General features: G+C 44.5%; 1 protein-coding gene across 1 annotated transcript in view; it reads right to left on the bottom strand.

Moving 5' to 3' along the window:
* The window catches only part of LOC135404391 (ras GTPase-activating protein 1-like), a 125196-nt gene extending 110500 nt beyond the window's left edge, over window positions 1-14696 (bottom strand). Inside the window, exon 1 of the mRNA XM_064639122.1 lies at window positions 14254-14696. Within this exon, the coding sequence (XP_064495192.1) occupies window positions 14254-14696 (443 nt within the window). The remainder of the gene's footprint in view (window positions 1-14253) is intronic.
* Window positions 14697-24116: the final 9420 nt, after the last annotated feature.

Raw genomic sequence — 24116 nt, forward strand, 5'->3', positions numbered from 1 at the left:
CTGTTAGGACATAGTTTAAGTGCTTTACTAGTGGGACGCTCTAGCGCCACAATACAGGGTCTTTTTGTCCTCCCGGGCGTCATTGATGTGGACTATACGGGTCAAATTCAAGCCATGGTGTGGACCCCCTCCCCGCCGGTTGTTATACTGGCAGGGAGCAGAATAGCACAGGTGCTCCACAAATCTACTGGACAACAGTCATCAGTTTGGATAAGCCAACTATGACCTGTGTGCTCACACTAACAGGGAGGTTCAAAAAGCTTGAGAATCAAGGGTATGATTGACACCGGAGCTGACGTTACTATCATAGCACATAAAGATTGGTCGAGAGACTGGTCTACGGTGTCAGCGGAAGATGCAATAGCTGGAAGAGGCATAGCTACTCAAAGCTTTCAAAGTAAATTTCCCATACAAATTGTGAACCCTGATGGACAAGTAGCAACAACAAGGTCTTTTGTTGTCATGCCACCTCTGAACCTGTGGGGAAGGGATGTTTTGAGCATGTGGGGAGTATCTGTTGGAACTAACCAAAAGGATTTTTCCTAGGGGTCACTGTGTGTGAGGGCATTAAGCCACCCTTAAGCTGCAATGGCTGACTACAACTCCCGTGTGGGTGAACCAGTGGCCCCTTGCACAGGAAAAATTGCTTGGTCTCCATGAGCTGGTAAAAGAGCATGTAGAGCAAGGTCACATAGAACCCCCTCATAGCCCATGGAATACTCCTGTATTTGTAATCAAGAAAAAATCGGGAAAGTGGAGGCTTCTTCATGATCTGAGGCAAATAAATCAAGTTATGAAAAGTATGGGAGCATTGCAACCTGGCATACCTTCCCCTACCATGATTCCAATTGGTTGGGACATACAAATTATTGATTTAAAAGATTGCTTTTTCACCATTCCCTTACATTCTGAGGATGTTGAGAAGTTTGCCTTCTCTGTCCCAGCAATTAACAATCAGGAACCTTGTCAGCGGTATCAATGGACTGTTTTGCCTCAGGGGATGAAGAATAGCCCCACCATCTGTCAGTGGTATGTAGCTCAAGCTTTGTCTGAGGTCCAGCGGCAATTTCCGCAGGTGTACTGTTATCATTATGTAGATGACATTCTTATCGCTGCACCAAATCAAATGCAATTACGCCAGGTTATGCCAGTAGTGGAACAGTTGATGCATGCATACGGGCTACAAATTTCCCCAGAAAAGGTGCAATCTCAAGCACCATGGAAATATTTGGGAGTCAAAATTTTGGATCAGACCATTCAACCACAAACTGTCCAAATTTCACAAGAGATTAAAACACTGAATGATGTGCAAAAACTTGTGGGGACCGTCAATTGGACACGGCCCTTACTTGGTCTGACCAATGCCCAATTGGCCCCTTTGTTTCAATTGCTAAAAGGCGACAGTGATTTACTCTCTCCTAGAAGATTAACTACAGAAGCAAAAACTGTGCTGCGCTTACTAAGCAATAGAGACCAGAGAAGCGTACTGCCTTGCAGAGGACCATCCTCTTAATTTGTATGTGGTTATTAATGTTTATCACCCTGTTGATCTGTTAGGACAATGGGACACCCAATGGAGAGACCCCTTGCATTTCATTAAATGAATTTTTTTGCCCCATCAACCACGCAAAACTGTGAGCACCCTTGTTGAGCTAGTTGCCAAGGTAATCTGTAAGGGACGGCAACGATGTCTTCAGCTTACTGGCAGGGATCCTGAAAATATTGTTTTTCCCATGCGCCAGGATTATCTGGACTGGTGTTTGTCAAACAGCATTGATCTCCAATTAGCATTGTTGCATTTTGCAGGTGAGATCTTGTTTCACGTGCCCTCTCACAAATTTTTGCAGCTTCATTTGGAATTACACCTGATGAAAAGGCCCTTGTTATCCCCTGTCCCAGTTAAGGGACTTACAGTATTTACTGATGGGTCTGGAAAGACAGGGAAAGCAGTGGTTACATGGCAAGAACAAGGTCAGTGGCATGAGTTAATAGGCCAGGAAGATGGTTCCCCTCAATTAGTAGAACTCCATGCTGTAGCAATGGCATTTCAACACTTTTCTAGTGTTGCCTTGAATCTGGTAACTGACTCTGCCTATGTAGCAGGAGTCCTGCAATGCCTAGATCGTGCTGCTTTAAAAGAAGTAAATCACCAACGGTTATTTCATTTACTAAAACTTCTGTAGTATGAGCTACAGCACCGGACACAGCCCTATTATGTTCTGCACGTCCATAGCCACACTGGTCTGCCTGGTTTCATTTGTGAGGGTAACGTGCGGGCCAATGCATTGGCAGCCCCTGCGTGGGCTGCTCCTGTACCGGACAAATGGCAGCAAGCAGTATCTTCTCATGCCTTTTTTCATCAAGGTGTGCGTGCTTTGCAGCGTCAGTTTGGCCTTAAAAATGGTGAAGCAAGGGACATTGCTGCATCTTGTGGAGACTGTCAGCCTCACATACCATTGCCCTCAACAGGTGTTAATCCCCGCGGGTTACGAAGTCTGCAAATCTGGCAGACGGATGTAACACATATCCCTGAATTTGGTCGCCTCAAATATGTTCACGTGTCAGTCGATACACACTCAGCTGCCTTGTGGGCCTCTGTCCATGCCGGGGAAAAAAGCAGGGATGTCATTGCGCATTGGTGTCAAGCTTATGCTGCTTTTAGGTGTTCCCCATCTTATCAAGACTGACAATGGCCCAGGTTATACAGCGATCAAAACTTCTAACTTTCTTAACCACTGGGGCATTTCTCATGTCACAGGTATCCCACATTCCCCTACAGGTCAAGCCATTGTAGAATGTACCCATCAGACGCTAAAGCGAATGCTTGAAAAACAAAAAGGGGGAATGCATGGTGAAACACCACAGAATCAGATATGGAAAGCAGTGTACATGCTAAACCACCTCACGGTACCTCCCAATGCAGAAAATCCTGTGATCTTAATGCATTTTTTATTGTTGCAGGGAGCAGGAGATGAATTCCAGCCTAAGACCAGAGTCCTAGTCCACAACCTCCAGACACAAGAATGGGAGGGGCCGTGGGAGCTTATCACCTGGGGACGTGGGTATGCTTGTGTTTCCACAGATGCCGGACCCCAGTGATTTCCTGCCAGGTGTGTGCGTCCTGCTACTGGCCATGGTGACGATCAAAAGTGACCTGAACCCAATCAGACAATCTGAACCTCCAGCAGCTGACCCCGTGGAACAGTAAAAATGTCTGGGTCACCCTGATAAAGGCCTTAAATCAGACCACTTTTTGTGCCTCGCTTGCACAACCCGAGCAGCCTTTTCATACCTGTTTAGTGGGAGCTCCACTAAATGGCAGGGAGGCCAGCCTTATTGTTGCAGATATAACCAAAACCCAGAGAACCTCTATGGCCATTTGCAAGTCAATGAAGACTTGTACAGAGCATTGGGACAGTTGGGATGATAGCCTTCCAATTACCTTAGAACTCCAGGAAATAGATATATTAGGAAGTCTACCAGCTGAAAGCTGTATTTACTTTAACTATATTGATGGTCATGACACACGGGAAAAGAAAGAAACAATTCTGCAAGATGTTTCTCCTAGCATAAATCTTTACCAAAATAGTTCTGCTTGGTGTCAACACCTGGGACGTGATAAAACAAAGCCCACTTCAGGAGTTGCAGTTGCAAGAAAATTGCCTCATGGCCTGTTTCTCATATGTAGAGATAGAGCCTGGCTGGGAATTCCCGGAAAAATAAAAGGAGGACCTTGTACCATCAGTCGCCTGGGACTGTTGACACCAACTCAGAAACTTTTATTAAATCACTCACCTTCATGCACATGCACGATATAAGCGTAGTTTAGTATTGACACCTGCATGCAAAGATGACATATGGTTGTGGAATCGCACTGAGATCGTAGCTTCTTCAGTGCTTGCCCCTGGAGTAGCAGCAGCTAAAGCATTAGGAACACTAAACAGAATGGCTTGTTGGGTAACCAAACAAGCAAACAAAACTTCTCAAGTTTTGTATCAATTGGCAACAGATGTAGATAGTGTTCGTCATGCTACGCTTCAAAATAGAGCTGCTGTTGATTTTTTGCTTTTAGCACATGGACACGGGTGTCAGGATTTTGAGGGAATGTGTTGTATGAATCTATCAGACCATTCTGAATCTGTGTACAAGAGCATAGCAGACTTGCATGCGGCAACTCAAAAGATAACACAGGACACAGGACTTTTTGTCATTGATGGGTGGTTGAATGGATGGGGTCTTAGTGCCTGGATCAAGCAAGTAGTAAAACTAGGCCTTTATTGCCTCCTAGTGCTTATAATAATTGTATTGCTACTACCATGTTTGTTATCCTTTCTGCAAAGGGCCCTGCAGGGGATGATAAACTCGGCTTTTGTAGCCGAAAAACAAAAAGGGAGAATTGTGGGAAACGACTGGATGGTAGGCCTTGAATTTGAGTAGTTGCAGCTGTGAAGTTGTAAGGAATGTAAACAATTCAGGATGAGAAAGCAGAAAAGGAGAAAAACTGCTGTAAATAACAGGTGCTGTTTTTGAGATTTGCCAGCACGCAAAGAAGTGTCGACCACCTATCAAAAGATGAGTTTAGGCACTGGGACAGGAGTACCTGACCAATGAAATATAACATGCTTGCGCATGGACAGAGAAAAAGAATATAAATCTAAGTCTATTGTAAATAAAGTTGCCTTGCCTTGTGCCTTTGCCTGCCTAATTGCTGTCTGAGCGCATTCTTGTCCGTTGTCAATTATTCATAAAGATTAAGTTTCACTCACACTTTATTAAATTTAGTGTCCTCTTCTGTCTTGTTGGTTACCAATTTTTCACTGGGTCTTTGCAGTTCTCCACTTTACAAAGCTTCCTGACAGAGGGGAGACAGTACATATGGGGGAACATGTATATGCATAATTTTACAGAAAAAACAGGTAGGCTCTTCAGGAGGGATAGGCAGGGCAGGTGAGGCCAGGGGGGTAGTGTTGCATGTAATGGAGGGGCTGGAATATATGGAGCTTACAGTTGGCAATAGCACAGTTGAGAGCCTCTGGGTAAGAATCAAGGGACAAACAAATAATGTGGATGTCATTATGGGAGTCTATTATAGACCTCCTAGTCAGGATGATGATAACAATGAGTTACTCTTCAAGGAACTAAGGGACACCTCCAAATCAACTGCCCTTGCCCTTATGGGGGACTTCAACTTGCCAGAAATTAACTGGGATGGGAGCATCACACAGCTGGTACAACCCAGGTCAGAAGATTCCTAAAACACCTGGATGATAATGTCATGGAACAGGTACTAAGGGAGCTGACTCGGAAAAATGCCCTCCTTGATCTGCTGCTTGTCAACAGAGTAGATCTCGGGAGCAAAGTGGAGATTGGTGGTTGTCTTGGTCACAGCAATCACGAAGGGATCGAGTTTAACATCTCTGTTGACAGGAGGAAAAGTGCCAGCAAAACTGCAGCCCTGGACATGAGGAGAGCAGACTTCAGGCTGCTCAGGGAACTAATGAGTAAAGTCCCCTCAGAAAATGTTTTTGGAAGTGCTAGGGTCCATCAGTGTTGGTCACTTTTCAAACATCACCTCCTAAGGACACAGGAGGAGGCAATTCCCAAATGCCAGAAGTCAAGCAGGTGAGGCAGAAGGCTGGCTTGGCTGAGCAGGGGTCTTCTCTTGGAAATAAGGCAAAAAAGGAAGGTGTATGCCCAGTGGAAGCAAGGTCAGGTGATGTGGGAAGAATAGAGATGCTGCTTGCTGCTGTAGGGAGAAAACTTGTGCAGCCAAAGCTCAACTGGAGTTGAAGCTGCCAGTACTGCAGGGGACAATAAAAAAAGGTTTTTTAAATACATTAATAGCAAAAGGCAGAGCAGAAATAACACTGGTTCATTACAGGATGAGGATGGTCACCTCACAAACAGGGACAGAGACAAGGCAGAGGTGTTTAATGCTTTCTTTGCTTCTGTCTTCAACACGAATGACGGACCATGGGGGCCTCAGTGCCCTGAGCTGGAGGACCATGACTGCGAGAATGTTCAATTCCCAGTCGACCCTGAAATTGTGTAGGATCTCCTGCTCTAGTTGGATCCCTATAAGTCTATGGGTCCTGATGGGATTCATCTGAGAATCCCCAAAGAGCTGGCTGATATCATCATGAGGCCTCACTCAATCATTTTTGAGCAGTCTTGGGAATCTGGAGAGGTTCCAGTCAACTGGAAGCTGGCAAATGCCCCCATTTTCAAGAAGGGCAAGAAGGATGACCCTGGAAACTACAGGCCTGTCAGTCTCACTTCAGTGACAACTGAAAAACACCTGTAGGACAACGCAGTCACGGGTCACAGCCAGCACAGCTTCATGAGGGGAAAGTCCTGCTTGTAAAACCTAATTTCCTTTTACAGCAAGGTTATACACCTCAAGGGAAGCCAGTAGATGTAATGTTTTTGGATTTTAGTAAAGTTTTTGATACCATCTCTCACAGTATCCTTCTGGACAAAATGTCCAGCACACAGCTGGATAAACACATCATAACATGGCTGAGCAACTAGCTGATGGGTTGGGCACAAAGGGTTATAGTAAATGAGGTTACATCAGACTGCCAGCTGGTCACTTTGCAGGGTTCCGCAGGGCTCTTAGGTCCAGTTCTCTTCAACATCTTCATAAATGATTTGGATGCAGGACTCGAAGGGATACTAATTTTGCTGATGACACTAAATCGGGAGGAGCTGTCGACTTCCTTGAGGGCAGAGAGACCTCAACAAATTAGAGGGCTGGGTACTCACCAACCATATGAAGTTTAACAAAGAAAAGTGCCGGATTCTGCACCTGGGATGGGGTAACCCTAGATGTATGCACAGACTGAGATTCTGGAGAGCAGTGCCATGGAAAGGGACCTGGGGGTTCTGGTTGATGGCAAGTTGAACATGAGTCAGCAGTGTGTCCTGGCAGCCAGGAGGGCCAACCGTGTCCTGAGGGGCATCAGGCACAGCATTGCCAGCTGGTTGAGGGAGGTGATTGTCCTGCTCTGCACTTGTGTGGCCTCACCTTGAGTATTGTGTACAGTTTTGGACATCACAATATAAGAAGGATATAAAGCTATAAGAGAGCATCCAAAGGAAGGCTACGAACATGGTGAAGGGCCTAGAGGGGAAGCCATATGAGGAGCAGCTGAGGTCACTTGACTTGTTCAGCCTGGAGAAGAAGAGACTGAGGGGAGACTTCATTGCTGTCTACAGCTTCTTCACGAGGGGAAATGGAGGGGCAGGCACTGATCTCTTCACTCTGGTGACCCTTGACAGGACCCAAGGGAATGGCCTGAAGTTGTGTCAGGGAAGGTTTAGGTTGGATATTAGGAAAAGGTTCTTCACCCAGAGGGTGGTTGGGCACTGGAACAGGCTACCCTGGGGAAGTGGTCACAGCACCAAGCCAGACAGAGTTCAAGAAGCATTTGGACAACACTCTCAAGCACATAATGTGATTCTTGGGGCCGGTCCTGTGCAGGGCCACGAGTTGGACTTCAGTGATCCTTGTGGGTCCCTTCAAACTCTATGATTCTATATTTAATTTTTTAAATATTTATAGAAAAACTGCTTATACAAACTACACAGAATCACCATAGCCTCCCGATCTGATTATCAAATGTTAGCTAAATCTAAGCATATCATTAACTTCAGTTTCTGGAAACTATCCCAAAAAAATAAAGCAATGTACTCTGTATGGGAAAGTTCATTAAAGAAACCCTTTTCCAAATATCTATAAGTAGGTATTAACAAGAGAAAATCATATGCCCACCTCTGCTGAGCCAATGACAGGATTCCTTAACAGCAAACTAAGATTTTAAATATTTTCATATAGTTAGATACACAACTTCTTTAAATAAAATTACATATAGATAAAAGTCTTAACATTAACATACATATTCCAACCCAAGGAAACTTTATACTTATATAAACTCAAATCCCCCTTAAGGATGAACAAGTATTACAGCTTCAGTGTTAACAAAATGAAACAACCAATCCTTAATTAAAAAAAAAAAAGTCTCTATGTGAAATTGGTCCCAATTGGTTGTTAAAATAAAGTTGAGATGAGAATGACTTTAGAACCTGACCATTGCAACAATCAGACTTCTAACTAACTTATCAGAACACTGAATGGGTACACTGAGTGCCCTAGAAAGCTGGCTACACCCTGCCTCAAATGTTACTGCAGCTTACAAGTTTATTTAGCAACACTCGCTTCTATACATTTTGCAGTGTGTACCTTTCTAAAGTTAAGCAACACTGTTAGTTAGCTTCAAAAGAATTAAAAAAAAAGACAAATTCTTGAGCTTCTACAGAAGAAATTAGCAGGAAAGTTGTCTATATAGAAATTAATACTGTTTATCCGACTCAGCTTTTCTTGTACTTTTTTCAAAGTCTTTGCTAATAGCTATTCCCACTCACATAATCCCAGACTACTTCAAGCAACAAGTTTCATCAAACAGGTCATCTAATAACATTCCTCAACTACAGACAGTATATTTATAAATACACAAAACATAATTTAAAGATAGACCCATGTTTATAGTCCCTCTACAATTCAAAAACAGACATTAGTAAGAAACACTAGGTTAACTGATGAAAAAAGGTTACCTGCTAACTACATTAACTGTGAAACAGAAGAGAAACCTCATACACTAAAATCAAGTTACATCACAGCTACAGACAGCCTCACATCCACAAGGGGAGTTTAACCACCCCAATATCTGCTGGAAGAACAGCACATCAGGACATAAGCAATCAAGGAGGTTCCTGGAGAGGCTCATTGGGAATGTGAAGGCCAAAGACAGCCTTGGCTGCAGTGACCATGAGACAGCAGAGTTCAGGGGGGCAAAAAGCAAGATCACAACACTGGACTTCAGGAGAGTAGTCTTGGCCTCTTCAGGGATCTGCTAAGGAAAAACCTGGGCCCACTGCTGAATGGGGCAGGGGGCCTGGTCACACAAGACATGGAAAAAGGTTGAGGTACTGAATGCCGCCTTCAACCCAGTCTTTACTGGCAAGACTGGCCTTCAGAAATCCCAAGTCTCAGAGACTGGAAAAAAGGCTGAAGCAAGAAAGATGTACTCTTGGTGGAAGAAGATCAGGTCAGGGAATACTTCACCAAACTGGATGTACAGAAGATCACAGGCACTGATGGGATATGCCCACGAGCACTGAGGGAGCTGGCTGATGTCATTGTGAGGCCACTCTCCATAATATCTGAATGATTGTGGCAATTGGGAGAGGTGCCTAAATACTGGAAGAAAGCAAATGTCACCCATATCTTAAAGAAAGGGAACCCAGGGAACTACAGGCCAGTCAGCCCTGTCTTGAGCCCTGGGGAAAGTGATGGAGCAGCTGATTCTGAAAACCACTTCCACGCAGGTGAAGGACAAGAAAAGTTACAAGGAGTAATCAGCATGGATTCACCAAGCGGGAGTCTTGCTTGACCAACCTGATAACCTTCTATGATGAAATGTCTGGCTTGGTAGATGAGGGGAGAGCAGTAGATATTGTCTACCTGGACTTCAGGAAAGCTTTTGACATTATCTCTCATAAGTTCCTCATAGAGAAGCTGTTGATGTATGGGCAGGATGAGCAAACAGTGAGGTGGACTGAAAACTGGCTGAATGTCCAGGTCAAGAGGGTGGTGGTCAGCAGCACAAAGTCTAGTTGGAGGCCAGTATGTACCCCAGGGGTCAATACTGGGTCTAGTCCTGTTCAACATCTTCATTAAAGATCTGGACAATGAGGCAGAGTGTATCCTTAGCAAGTTTGCAGATGACACAAAACCAGGAGGAGCAGCTGATACACCAAGGGGTCATGCTGTCATCCAGAGGAACCTCAACAGGCTGAAGAAATGGGCTGACAGCAATCTCATGCAGTTCAATGAGGGGAAGTGCAAAATCCTGCACCCAAGGAAGAATAACCTCAGGCACTAGTACACATACTGGAGGCTTACCGGTTGGAAAGTAGCTTTGCAGAAAAGGACATGGGGGGTCCTGGTGGACACCAAGTTGAACATGAGCCAGAAATGTGCCCTTGCTGCAAAGAAGGCAAATGGTATCCTGGGCTGTGTTAGGAGGAATGTTGTCAGCAGGTTGGGGGAGGTGATTCTTCCCCTCTACTCAGCACTGGTGAGGCCACACCTGGAGTCCAATGTCCAGTTTTGGGCTCCCCAGTACAGGAGAGACACAGACACACTGATGCAAGTCCAGGAAAGGACCATGAAGATGAAGGGACTGAAGCATCTTTCCTATGAGGAAAGGCTGAGGGAGCTGCAACTGTCTAGCCAAGAGAAGCTCAGAGGGGATCTCATCAATATATACAAATACCTGAAGGGAGGGTGCAAAGACAACAGAGTGGCTATTGTTAGTCCTGCCCAGTGACAGGACAAGGTGCAATGGGCAATATCTGAAACACAGGAGGTTCAGTCTGAACATGAGGAAACAATTTTTTTTTTTACTGTGAGGGTGACTGAGCACTGGACACAGGTTGCCTAGAGAAGTTGTAGAGTCCAAACATGCCAGATAGTATTTCCCCTCAGTTTTCAACACAACACAAATTTATTCTTTGGTACGGAGTATGGCCTTCAAATAATTATTATAAAACTATGCACTTTCAGAAAAACATTGTTTTCTTATTAGCTACTCAAATAAACAAATGTTGTAGAACTCCGGACTTGCTACCTCTGACAAATTCATCTGAAGAAACTGTAACTACATTGAGACAAAACAGTTTTTCCTTTTATTCAAACCAGGTTTGTTTAATACTTCTCTACCCAGCTCTCTATCTTCTACTGTTTTTTCTCACTAATATGTTGTCTCGACAGATACCAAAAGTGACTGTAACAATACATCTACCACGGGAAGGATTTTTGTTTTCAAAAGATTTCAAAGGATTTTCATTTCAACTTGATAATCACCGCTTGAAGAAACACCATATGAAAATATGAATTATGTTGGAATATACTGGAACTGCTTCTGCCATCTTAATGCAACACTAAGGTATATCGTGTCAACTTTAAGATTTTTATTCAAATACATAAACAACTAAACTATTTCACATATCACCAGTTTACTACTAAATTAAATATCATTCATTCCTTAACTTTGTAGGGATTTCCATAACACCATTTCAGACTGCCATCAACCTCTGGCAGTGAGCTTTGAAGATCGGGTAGAGAGTGCAGAGAAAAAGACCAAACACAACAGAGAGAACTGTACACTCTATTACCTAGCATCCTGTGCCTCCTACCTACCATTAAGCTACAGCATAAACATACTACTTCTATACTCAAATGAAAAAGCACACACTGAACAGACAATCATTAAGTCAGTCTCATTCAGGATTGTGGGGCTAGCATTGCCTTGCACAGAATTTGTATGCCCTCTGCACAGCAATGACAGAACTGGAACAGAGGTAGGATGTGTGATGATTGGTTAACATGTCCATGTAGTGCTTCCACAACTCAACAATTAAAGAGCTCAGCACAATCAGGGAATTCTGAATTCCTTAAGCCCATCAGCTGGTCTGTGTCACTCATCCAAAGAAGCTGTGCCCTGCTTCCTGCCACCCTGCCCAATAACCATGGTTATGTAAGCCTTTGCACTCATGGATATTAAGTTTAGCCCAGTATTGCTGAATGATTGGATTTGCTGTTGTTCTGACCTGGATAATCATACTACTGAATTACTGGATGTGTTGTAACAACACAGATAATTGTACTACTGATCTATATTTATTACTGTACCTATATTTAGTAATAGCTTGTTTATCCCTAAAGCTATTGGGTCTAGCATCTGTTACTGTATCCTGAACCTATAACTTGGCAGTGCCACCTTAGGCCCTTACAAGGATCAAAGATAAATATCAATCATACTTTGGGACTTTGAGTACTTTAATTAGCAGAATCTCTTACACATTGACAAGTTTCTCCCACTGCTACAAAATTAATCACATTAAAATGTATTCCCATTTTCCTGATGTACTTGGGAAAGAGGAAATGTATTAGGTGTTTGCTCATATTAAAGTGACAGATCTTTGTTCAATTCTAACAAAACAGATGGTATGACTACAAAGTAAGTACACTTCCAAAATAAAACATCAGGACTGAAAGGATAAAATTTACTATCAACACGCAGCTTAACCAAGAATAGTAAAAAAAAAAGACTTTGTATTAAAATAGATGAATGAAAGAGAAAAAGGCTCCTGATTATTTTTAATTAGCCAACAAATTTTTTTTTTGAGAAGTCACAAGAATTATAAGTTACAAAGAAAAAAACAGGTAAGTAAATGGAGGTATAAGTTTCTGAATCAATTTTTCAAAATCTATTTTGCTGCTTAGATGTTTTTATATTGAAGTATCTGCAAGAGCAAATACTCAACTACACAGTTATGCCGGTCCTGCAAAGACTTCAATATCCCTTTTTGTCTTAATAAGCTAAGTAGCCTCATTGACCAACACAGAAAATCAGGGCCTTCGCAGTCATGCTTTTTGTCAGAAATTTTGTATCCTCTTTTATGAAAGTTAACCTTCATGCTATCATGAGTTACACTACTCTGACAGCAAAATCCACTTATAATTGTGAAAGTAGTAAGAATTACTTAGTATCGAATACATGATCATTCACCAAGAATTACCTCTCTTTCTAAAAAATATTTGAAAAAACCACAACCTTACTTTCTGAGAAACATAATAACCAGTTCTAACAGAAAAAGCAGTGTGATCTTTCAGAGAGAACAGGATTCTGTATCTCTCTGACATAATATACAATATTGAAGAAGTAACTTCACCTTTATGTGCTTCTATTTGCCTCCTCAGTCTTTATCTAAACTGCCTGATTATATTTATGGAAGTGTACAACTTTAAGACTATTCAAACACTGTCTTCACAAAGCAAAGTCTTATTCTTTATTAACTTTCACACAAATTCAAGACATTAAAAGAGGAAAGGGTTAGTAGAAAGCCTGTCATGGTTAGAGATTATTTAAAAAAAAAAAAACCAAAAAACAAACATTTAATATTATAGAAATTAACTCTCCAACACTGGAGTTATGAGAGATGGTAAAAATGAACCCAAATTCAGATGGGTTTTCAGATGAACTTTGACCTATACCTTGAACATATCTACCATCCTGTACCTTGAAACCCTGTTTTTCTCTATACTTACTATAACTTCAGGAATAACATATTTCTATATACCAACATAAGCAATTTAAGCCTTTGAAACTGTTTCATTTTGGGGAGAATAAGGTACCTACTTGAGGGCTGTTCCAATACAAGCTGTAGTGGTTTAACCTGGCAGGTAGATGATGATGATGATGAGCTAAACACCACACAGCTCGCTCATTCACTCCCTCCCCGCCCCCCCCCCCCCCCCCCCGTTCCCCCTCAGTATTAAGCTAGAACATACAAAACAAGTGATGCACAATGCAGTTGGTCACCACCTGCCGACCGATGTCCAGCCAGTTCCTGAGCAGTGGCCCCCAGACAACTTTCCCCCTAGTTTATATACTGAGCATGATGCTATATGGTATGGAATATCCCTTTGGCCAGTTTGGGTCAGCTGTCATGGCTATGTTTGCTCACAGCTTCTTGTGCCTCCCAGCCTACTCGCTGGTGGGATGATGTGAGAAGCTGAAGAGTCCTTGACTTACTGTAAACGCTGCTTAGAAACGACTAAAACAGTGTGTTATCAACCTTATTCTCATCCTAAATCCAAAATACAGCACTATACCAGCTACTGGGAAGAAAATTAACTCTATCCCAGTGAAACCAGGACACAAGCCTTGCAACCTTTTTACGTAAATCTGCAGACTTCCTGGAATTAGTTCATTGTTAAATCCAAAGGTTGTGTTTAGAGCACTCGCTCGTTACATGAACTCTATATAACATTACCTCATTTTTTTTATTTCGCAAAATATAAACATAGAACTGCTCTGCCTCTAGCGCAAGATTCTTTATATAACTAGCATTGTAGGAATCCCGATTAATCTCATGGAAGGATAAATATAATAAAAAGATTAACGAATACTTACAGGGTTTTTTTTCATTTGTCTCTTCTTCCCAAACATAACCTAATTAAAAACTTCCACAGGAGTTTGAAACGCACTTTCCACTGAAAAAGTGTGCGGGCCTGACGCCGCGATGCCCGCTGCGACCCCCCCCCCCCCCCCCCCCCCCCCCCCCGCGGGGGAAGCGCACAGGGGTGGCGGACACCCCGCGGGGCACGGAAGCGCTGCTACTTACTGGTTGGGGGGGGGAGCGTTGAGCGGGATGGCCACCTCCTCCTCTTCATATTCAGGCCCATCCAACGAGTCGCCTTCGTCCATGGTCCCCAGCCCCCCCACCAAGGAAGGTGGTGGTGGCGACGGAAAGGCGACAGTGCTGGGTTTGGGTGGGAGCAGCATCCCTCCAGACACCTCTGGCCCCTGTACAGTTGCTGACACGGCGCCTCTGGACACCAGAGGGGCAGGCCCCGAGCCTAGCGCCAGGAGCCCCAGCGCCGAGCACAAAGCCGGACCGCCGGCGCCCGGGCTGTCCCCGCCAGAGCCCAGCAGGAAGGGGCCCTGCGATCCCAGATCCTTGCCCTGGCATAAGGTGGGATAGTGCTCCGACTCAACTCCGCCAACAGCTCCCACCAGCCCGGCGGAGGTAACCGAGCCGCCCTCCTCAGCTTCGGCCGCCATCATGTTATACCTCGCTCCCTCCTACCTCCCCCCCCCGCCGACCGCAGCACTCCGGGGAGGTGGCGACGACTTCCTCCTCCCCGCGACTCCGCCTGTAGGGAGCGGAGCTGGGCCAAGAAAATTTGTCCAGCAGAGACGAGCTCTGAACAATAGCCGTCTGGGCACCTAGAGTAACTTCACAAGGCCCCAGCGCTGCGCCTTATCCCCCTGCGGCCGCGAGGGGAACAACTCCTGCAAAGACAGCTCCACGCTCTCACCCCACCCCTCCCCCAAGAGCCAGCGAGGGCGCGCGACTGCATGGGCGGGACAAAGAAGAAAAGAGGAAGGAAGCTAGCTAAGCTAGCGACAGAGAAAAAAGCAAATTGGTGGGCTGCACCTGCGCGTTCAGTATCTCATTCTCATTTGCATTCTCATGCAGGGAGTAGGCAGCAGATCGCGGAGCGTGAGGTAGCTGGGAAAGAAGATGGGGGTAAGTTCCCCGCTCCCTCTCGAGGAGTGTAAGGGATACAGGGAGGGGAGGGAAGAATAGGGAGTCTTCCATTCCTGCCTCGGGGAAAACAAATAAATAAATAAAAAAAAAAAACCACACCAAATAACGCCACAACAACCAAACAGGAAAAGGCGGATCTCCCCAGATCGTGCCAAAGTATATTCCTCTCCCGAGTTACAGCACTGAAGTTGAGGACAACTGTGCGAGTCTCTTGCACTACCAAAGCGTGAAGCAATAAATACACACGTAGGTCTGTAGGGAAAGCAGGGTGGTTCGCAGGTCATTCCAGTACTGATATCGGGGGTTAGAGATGTAATAGGAATTTTTGTAGTGGAATGTACCATAGAAACTACATATAGCTGAGCCAAGTGATTTAAAGGGACTAACCAAGCAAAGAAACAAGGAAGGGAACTGAGGCAGGCGGCCAAGCAATACCAAGTTACTCTATAACCAGGCATATTGTCTTAAAGAGGGTCATAAAGCAGTCACTTAGAACTTTAGGGGCTCGAGACAGGGAAGCCCACTGAAGACACCTGATAAAGCCCCTCCGAGACCTTATAAGGATATGTATATGTGCTAATAGGTGTTGGGAAATGTCATGAATATGTAACAGGAATGCGGGGAACGAAAAATCAGTAATCACGTAATGCTGACATATAAGCTGTAACGAAGATACCTCTGTGTGCACTTTGGCGAATTGATTCCCAGGGCACCCGTGTTACGACCCGCCCCAGGAAAAGGGGAGAGGGGGGTAACTCAGGTTCCATCAAAAATTCCTTTGGGGTGGATTACAGCGAAACGACGCTAAATAATCGGTGTATGAAAACATATATGGATAAGATTTATTTTAACAATTTTCAATCAGTAGGTAAGTTAACATTTTTGGGTGCTGTAACCTTTCTAGGGAGGAGAAAAATGCATAGGGGAGAGAAAGACAGGGTGAGAGTAAGGGAGAGCAAGAAAAAGAAAGAAGATGAGATAATCACCGCCCACTGGATCCAGCGATGTCTTGATCCGCAGGTGGTGGGGGGAGAAGGAAAAGCAAAAACCCCGCCAAACCCCCAAAGTCACCAGTCAAAATTCATATACTTAGCACCTCCCCCAGGGCGGGGAGCCGTCCCCATAGGTTGGCGTCCTCCTTTTTTGGCGCGGAGTCCACGAGGAGGGCGTGGCAAACTCAGCTCTTCCCGCCTTTTCGGGTCTTGACATCTTCTGCACTGAAGGAGGGGGGGGGATGGGCCCAGTTGCCCACCAGAAAGTCAAAAGCCTGTAGAAGTCTCCCAGAATGCATAAATCATTAACCGTTTCAGTCTCTGACAACCCGGTGTGCTGTGACTAGGCAACGCAACATAATAAAGAATTCCTGGCTTCAAAAACTCACAAATCGAGTCTTAGAGGTTTCTTTTAAGAGCCGATTTTAGGTAACAGTACAAGAAAACAAAAACAAACAAACAAACAAAAGCAGAAATTTGCTCAGTGCTATGCTGCTGCCTACAGGGAGACCAGGTCTAGTGAGACACCATAGCAGGGATGCTGCAAGGGGAGCAGATCTGGGCAGGGGGCCATGCCACGGGCTCTAGCCATTAGGGGCAGAGGAAGCAGGGGATCGAAAAGCAATCAGTTTTCATGTCCAGCCGCTGTATACATGGTGATGAAGGTCTCGCTGGGTACTCACATGCTTCTTCAGATGGTGCTGTGCTTCAAGCTGCAAGTAGGGCCTTACTGGTGGGTTACTTTCTAGGTAAAATTGGGAAGTATTCTGACAGGATTTCGTCAGGGGTAGTTTTTCATGATGCTTTAGTACTTGGATCCAGACTTTCTCAGCACAGTGGAAGTTGCTATGCTTGTACAGCATTTTAAAAATACCTCATAACAGCCTAGATGCAAAAAACCCAGAATGATTCAAAAGATCTAGCATTAATTGACCACTTCTGGGCCTGTCTTCCATAGGATGACAGCACTGCTCAATGAAAAGGATTTTTGTATAGTGTAGGGTTTGACCTTGGCTGGCTGTCAGATGTCCACCAAGCTGCTCTATTCACTCCCCATCCATCAAGATAAAAAGAAAACACAACAAAAACTTGTGGGTTGAGATAAGGACAGAGAGATCACTCAGCCATTACCTTTACGGGCAAAACAAACTTGATGGGGGGAAATTAATTTAACTTATTGCCAATTAAACAGATAGTAGGATAACGAGAAATAAGAACAAATCTTCCCCTCATCCCTCCCTTCTTCCCAGGCTCAACTTCATTCCTGACTCCTCTACCTCTTCCCTCCTCCAAGTGGTGGAGGGAGATAGGGAATGGAGGGTGCAATCAATTCATCATGCGTTGTCTCTGCTGCTCCTTCCTTCTCATGCTCTTTTCCCTGCTCCACCGTGGGGTCCCTCCCATGGGAGACAGTCCTTCCCAAACTTCTCCAGTGTGGGTCCTTCCCACAGGCTGCAGTCTGTCAGGAACAGACTGCTCCAGAGTGGGTCCCCCACAAGGCCACAGTTCCTGCCAGAAAACATTCTCCAGCATGGGCTCCTTTCCACAAGCTGCAGTTCCTGACAGCAGCAATGCTCCAGCATGGATTCTCCATGGGCTGCTGCTTCCTTCAGGGCACATCCACCTGCTCTGGCATGGGGTCCTCCATGGGTTGCAGGTGGATATGGATCTCCATGGGTTGTAGCCTACCCCACCATGCTTTTCACCATAGGCTGCAGGGGAATCTCTGCTCCAGTGCCTCCTTCTTCACTGACTGAGGTGTCTGCAGAGCTGTTTCTCTCACATATTTTCACTCCTCTCTCCCAGCTGCTGTTGCACAGCAGTTTTTCCCCTTCTTAAATATATTATCGCAGAGACACTACCAACATCGCTGACTGGCTCATCTTTGGCCAGCAGCAGTTCCATTGTGTAGCCTGCTGGAACTTGCTCCATCTGACATGGAGACAGCTTCTGGCATCTTCTCACAGAATCACCCCTGTGCCCCCCCTTACCAAAAGCGTGCCACATAGACCAAATGCATAGAGAAATACACTAAAACAAAAAAAAGGCTCATTTCCTTATTTCCTTTGTAAATTATTACCAAAATTTACAAAGACCTGGTATTCCAGCATGTGGTGTGTTCACCCTGGCTGGATGCCAGGTACCCACCAAAGCCACTTTATCACTCCTCTTTACAACTGGTCAGGGGAGAGAAAATATATTGAAAGGTTCATGAGTTGAGACAAGGACAGGGAGAGATCACTCACTGATTACTTTCACGGGCAAAACAGGCTCGACTTGGGGATATTAATTGAATTTATTACCAATTAGAATCAGAGCAAGATCATAGAGTCATAGAATCAGCTGGGTTGGAAGGGATCTCTGAGATCATCAAGTCCAACCCTTGATCCAACACCGCCGTGGTTACCAGACCATGGCACTAAGTGCCACATCCAGTCTCATCTTAAAAACTGCCAGGGATGGAGAATCCACCATCTCCCTGGGCAGCCCATTCCAATGCTTGATTACCCTCTCTGTAAAGAATTTCTTCCTAATATCTAACCTCCCCTGACAGAGCTTAAGACCATGCCCTCTTGTCTTACTGATAGCAGCCTGGGAGAAGAGACCAATCCCCACCTGGCTACAACCTCCTTTCAGGTAGTTGTAGAGAGTGATGAGGTCTCCCCTGAGCCTCCTCTTCTCCAGGCTAAACAACCCCAGCTCCCTCAGCCTCTCCTCATAGGACTTGTGCTCCAGTCCCTTCACCAGCCTTGTTGCTCTTCTCTGGACCTGCTCCAGCACCTCGATATCCTTCCTGAACTGAGGGGCCCAGAACTGGACACAGTACTCAGGGTATGGCCTCATCAGCACTGAGTACAGGGGAAGAATCAGTTCCCTGGACCTGTTGGCCACACTGTTCCTGATACAGGCCAGGATGCCATTGGCCTTCTTGGCCACCTGCGCACACTGCTGGCTCATGTTCAGATTCCTGTCAATCCAAACTCCCAGGTCCTTTTCTGCCTGGCTGCTCTCCAGCCACTCTGTGCCCAGCCTGTAGTGCTGCAGGGGGTTGTCGTGACCAAAATGCAGGACCCGGCACTTGACCTTGTTGAACCTCATCCCATTGGAATCAGCCCAACTCTCCAGTCTGTCCAGGTTCCTCTGCAGAGCCCTCCTGCCTTCCAGCTGATTGACACTCCTCCCCAACTTAGTGTCATCTGCAAATTTGCTAATGGTACACTCGATGCCCTCATCCAGATCATCGATAAAAATATTGAATAGAACTGGACCCAACACTGATCCCTGGGGGACACCACTAGTGACTGGCCACCAACTGGATGCAGCACCGTTGCCCATCACTCTCTGGGCCCGGCCCTCCAACCAGTTCCTAACCCAGCACAGAGTGCACCTGTCCGAGCCGTAGGCTGCCAGCTTTTTCAGGAGAATGCTGTGGGAGATGGTGTCAAAGGCTTTGCTGAAGTCCAGGTAGACCACATCCACAGCCTTCCCCTCATCCACCAGGTGAGTCATCTGATCATAAAAGGAGATCAGGTTGGTCAGACAGGATCTGCCCTTCCTAAACCCGTGCTGGTTGGGTCTGATCCCTTGTCCATCCTGTAGGTGCCGTGTGATCGCACTTAGGATGATCTGCTCCATAACCTTGCCGGGCACTGAGGTCAGGCTGACGGGCCTGTAGTTTCCCAGGTCCTCCTTCCGGCCCTTTTTGTGGATGGGCATGACATTTGCCAACTTCCAATCATCTGGGACCTCTTCAGTGAGCCAGGGCTGTTGGTAAATGATAGCGAGCAGCTTGGCAAGCTCTTCTGCCAGCTCCCTCATCACCCTTGGGTGGATCCCATCTGGTCCCATAGACCTGTGAGGATCCAAGTGGCTCAGCAGGTTGTTAACTGTTTCCTCCTGGATTACAGGGGTGAGGTGCTTGTTGTGGCATGAACCCCGCTGCTCATACCATGGAGTGTGAGAGCAATATTAAGCTTTATTACAAAGGGCAGCAGTTTAAATACAGCGCTTAAAACGTGTCACATGATCTTTCAACCAATGACATTAAAGTATTTCATTGAGCATGTGTGAGAGTACCAAGGACTACAAGTCCCATAATACTTTGCAACATTCTTTCTGCTACAATTCCCCTTTCCTTATTAATTAACAAGTTGTAAAACAGTACACTTTTTAAACATTTTTTATCATAACCAATCTTATCTTAACCATTCATAAAAACCAGGGCCTATCGTGATAAGGCCTTTATTGAACTGTTGATAACTTTATTGATTCGCGCAATATTCCAAGCAACCTTAAATTACCCAGGGTTTGTAGATATGTAAGACCTTTTATCTGAGGGTAATTTTTGTTTGATTGGGTAAAGGCATCATCTTTATTTGAAATGGAAATGTGTTAGGTTGTTGTGCTGGTTTAAGAGTTAACCAGCAGGGGAAATGAACTCAACTCAAAAGAGAGATTATAAGTCAGAATAACAATTTTTTAAAATAATACAGTAAGTACAATTATACAAACAAACAATTGGTTTTAACCCACAAAACCCAAATGTATAACCCAGCACCCTGGGGCATGAACAAAGTGGTGTTCCTTGGGCCCCCCCTTGAGTCTAAAGTAAAGGGAGAGGGGAAAAACTTGCTGGTGGGAGAGCTGTTGCAGTCTGGTCGAGAGCGGTGAACTGCAGTCTTCCTCTGGATCCCACGAGTGGTAGAAAAGGTTCTGAAACTCCAGGTTTATATATTCTCCAGTTCAGGCAGGAATGGTCAATCCTTCCCTCAGAGCGGGGAATTCCATAAAAGGAATGGTCAATCCTTCCCTCAGAGCGGGGAATTCCATAAAAGGGTATGAGGACAGGAACATCCCCCCCCACAGGCAGGCCCCTCCCCCCCCCTCCCCCCCCCTCCCCCCCCCAACAGTTTCTGGGAAATGGCATGGAGGGCCATAGAGTACACAGTTTTGGGCTATACCCATCCAGTGATGAATCGGTCCCAGTTGTTCTAACTAGGACAGTTGTGGATGTTGTGTTTGCTTGTAATTACTGTAGTTGAGGTAGTGTTGTTGAATGAGTGTTTAAAGTATCTTTGCCATCAAGTGTATTTGGGTTCACACACATACATATTTTCACACAACTTTTCTCGCTCATCCTTCGGTGGCCACCATTTCATTCTCTCCTCACACATGCATATTTGAACCTTTTATTGTGTCTCCATTTAAATCACAGAGTTTTGGTTTTGTAGTGTTTGTTAGTTAGTGTGTTTTTTCTGGTTTTGTTTTATCATTTATTATTTCTTTGTGATTGTTCCTGTTTTGAAGAAGTGTTACTGTAGATTTACACATATAGGGAACAGACCCATATATCTCCTTCCCCCCTTTTTTATTGTTGTTATAGTATGTTTCTTACTGTGTGGTGTGTTTTTTACTATTATTAGCCTTGTGAGTGAGTGCAGTATGTTGTGGAATGGAATATCTTCTGATTTGTGAGATATGTTTTAGCTTTTGTTGAATAATATACAGGATCATTGTTTGTGTTTATGGTTTTTGGAATTTCTAAAATTGCAAAGCAATTAAGCTAGCATCTGATTATGTTTTTTGTCTTTTTCTAGTGTGTGTTGTTGCATTACTGTATTTAGAATGTGTGTGAATGGATGTGCATTATGTAAAAGATTTTGTGTGAGTAATAAGGAATTATATGGTGTGTATTTTTACAAGTAAATGAGGGTTAGTGAAATCTCAAAGGAAGGAGGCTTCAAGATGTGAAAGTAACTCTGTAGCATAGCATGAATCAGTTATAACATTCATAGGTTAATTACAAAACAACTTAAGTGTTATACAGATAGGAGTAGATTCTAAAACTTGTACAGAAACTTGGTCCGAGGTCTGTACCTTATTGTTCCATTGTCCTCTTTTGTTTGTCCTGATGCAGATGGTTTCGGTGTCTCATTTATTTATTTCTTGTAGTTGTTCTTTACCTTTAAAAACGATCTTGGCAAACATGTTAAGCACAGTACAGTCAGTTTTAGATGAAAAATGGGCAGGAACAGATGTGAGGATCAGGTGAATCTGTAGTTTTTGAAGCAATAGTGGTGAGTCATTTTGTTATAGTGTCTTTTACCTTAAAGTTGAAGGTTTAGGGATAATCTTTCGTTGTGTAGTCTTCTCTATCGGAGATTTGTTCCATTGTTGGGTCTGTTGAACTTTTTCTGGAACGTTTTACAGTCCTATTTCTTAATAATATCAGTTAGAGCAACTATAATCAGTTTTAATTCAGTCTTTTGGGCAGTTGTGACTTACAAGCAGCTATTTTGCACTTTTGTTGACATTATGCACACTGTTCTGTGATAACAAAATATTTTGGGAATGTTTGAATGTATTAATTAACAAATATGGGGATGTTTAAGATTCTAAACTCGTTATTTGAATAACATTGTTACAATAATTGCATGTATGTGGATGTATTTGAGAATCTAATAACTTTAACAACTTCTTAACAACTTTTATCTTTAACGATTCAAATAAAACCACTGGGAAACTAATGAAAAAATGGGAAAAAACCTCTAAAGTTTCAGTGTTCTGGTTTTGTGGAGATAAACATTCTTAGTTAAAATGACACCATTTTACATAGTGAAAGGCAATCGCAAGGGCTTTTAGACAACAAAGAGAATTTTTCACCCTCACAGTGGTGTGAGCGAACAGTTGATAAAGTTACAGTTCGTTATGTTTTGCTTTCTTTCTCCCATGTTATGTAGGAAGGGAGATTCTGAGTGAGGGATGAGAGGGGTTTGTTTGCTGTCCCCCTCACCAAAAGGCAAACCACCTGTTTGTCTAGTCAAAAAGTTAGTAGGAAAGTTTTTATAGGAACAGGGATAGGGTAGGAGATGATAAAATCTAACTCCATCCAGTTGCTAAGCAGTAAATTATTGTTATTATGTTTGAGGGGTAGCATATTATCTCTTTCTTTGCAAAGGCAATTATGCAAGAAGTGTTTTTTACCTTTTTCTTTAATCAAGAAGTTGTAAAATCTCGGTTTTCAAAAACTAATTCTTTCCCACTCTGAGATGGGCAAAAAGTATGAAAATCCATCTTTCTTTAGTTTTGAGAGACTGATAGATTAGTGAAGGGCTTTTTGCTAATATGGGGGGCTGTGTTTATATGGTTCTCTAGTAGTGTATGTAAATGCCTCAGCTCTGCCCTAAGGCCACTGTTTCACTGATTTAGGGCTATCTGTTTCTTGGGTTGCTTGTGGATTTAGCTGCAATAGAGTTGCTTTTAGGAAGAATCTGTTGTTAATTGACTCTCCCCTTGACTGAAGCAGTCCCTGCTCTAAAAAATGAGTGATTTCAGTGGGTCAAATGGAAACAGAGTTAATGTCTGGGTGTTCGGTGGCTATGATGTCTTTGCTTTGCTTCAGGGATGTCAGTTTAGGAATACTCGTTAAACAGGTTTGGGTGTTTTTTAAAGGCCATTGTGAGGCAGATATGATTGTTACATCTGTTCTGCTGTTAAAAATGTTTGATATTTCGGTCTTTGCCTCCTGTTCTAACTGTTTAATTTGGGTAAAGGCCAATTTATGCGTGTTTGTGTCCCAAATGGGCTTAGAGGTGTGTATTTGTGTCATTTGTTACAGCCCAGTAGGGCACCTTTGGGCTTCTATTACATGAGGGACCTGTTTACTTTGCTTTATCAAAGCTTTTGCAGTAACTGTGTGCCGGAACCCCGGCAGCGGCTGCGCGCGCAGCGTGGAACCCCATTGCTGCATAACCGGCTGTGCCGGGCGCCGGCACTGCCGGTGCAGCAGCAACCACGAGTGAGGCGGCGCCCGGGGCGGGCAGCGTGGCCGTGGGCGGCTCCGCTACGAATCCGACCGCTGGCCGCGCCGCTGCTCCAGCAGCGGCAGTCCCGGTGCACATCGGCGCGGCTGGCTGTACAGCCGCCGGGGCCATGCCAGCA

This window comes from Pseudopipra pipra, chromosome W (assembly GCF_036250125.1).
Source record: "Pseudopipra pipra isolate bDixPip1 chromosome W, bDixPip1.hap1, whole genome shotgun sequence".
Classification (NCBI taxonomy): domain Eukaryota; kingdom Metazoa; phylum Chordata; class Aves; order Passeriformes; family Pipridae; genus Pseudopipra; species Pseudopipra pipra.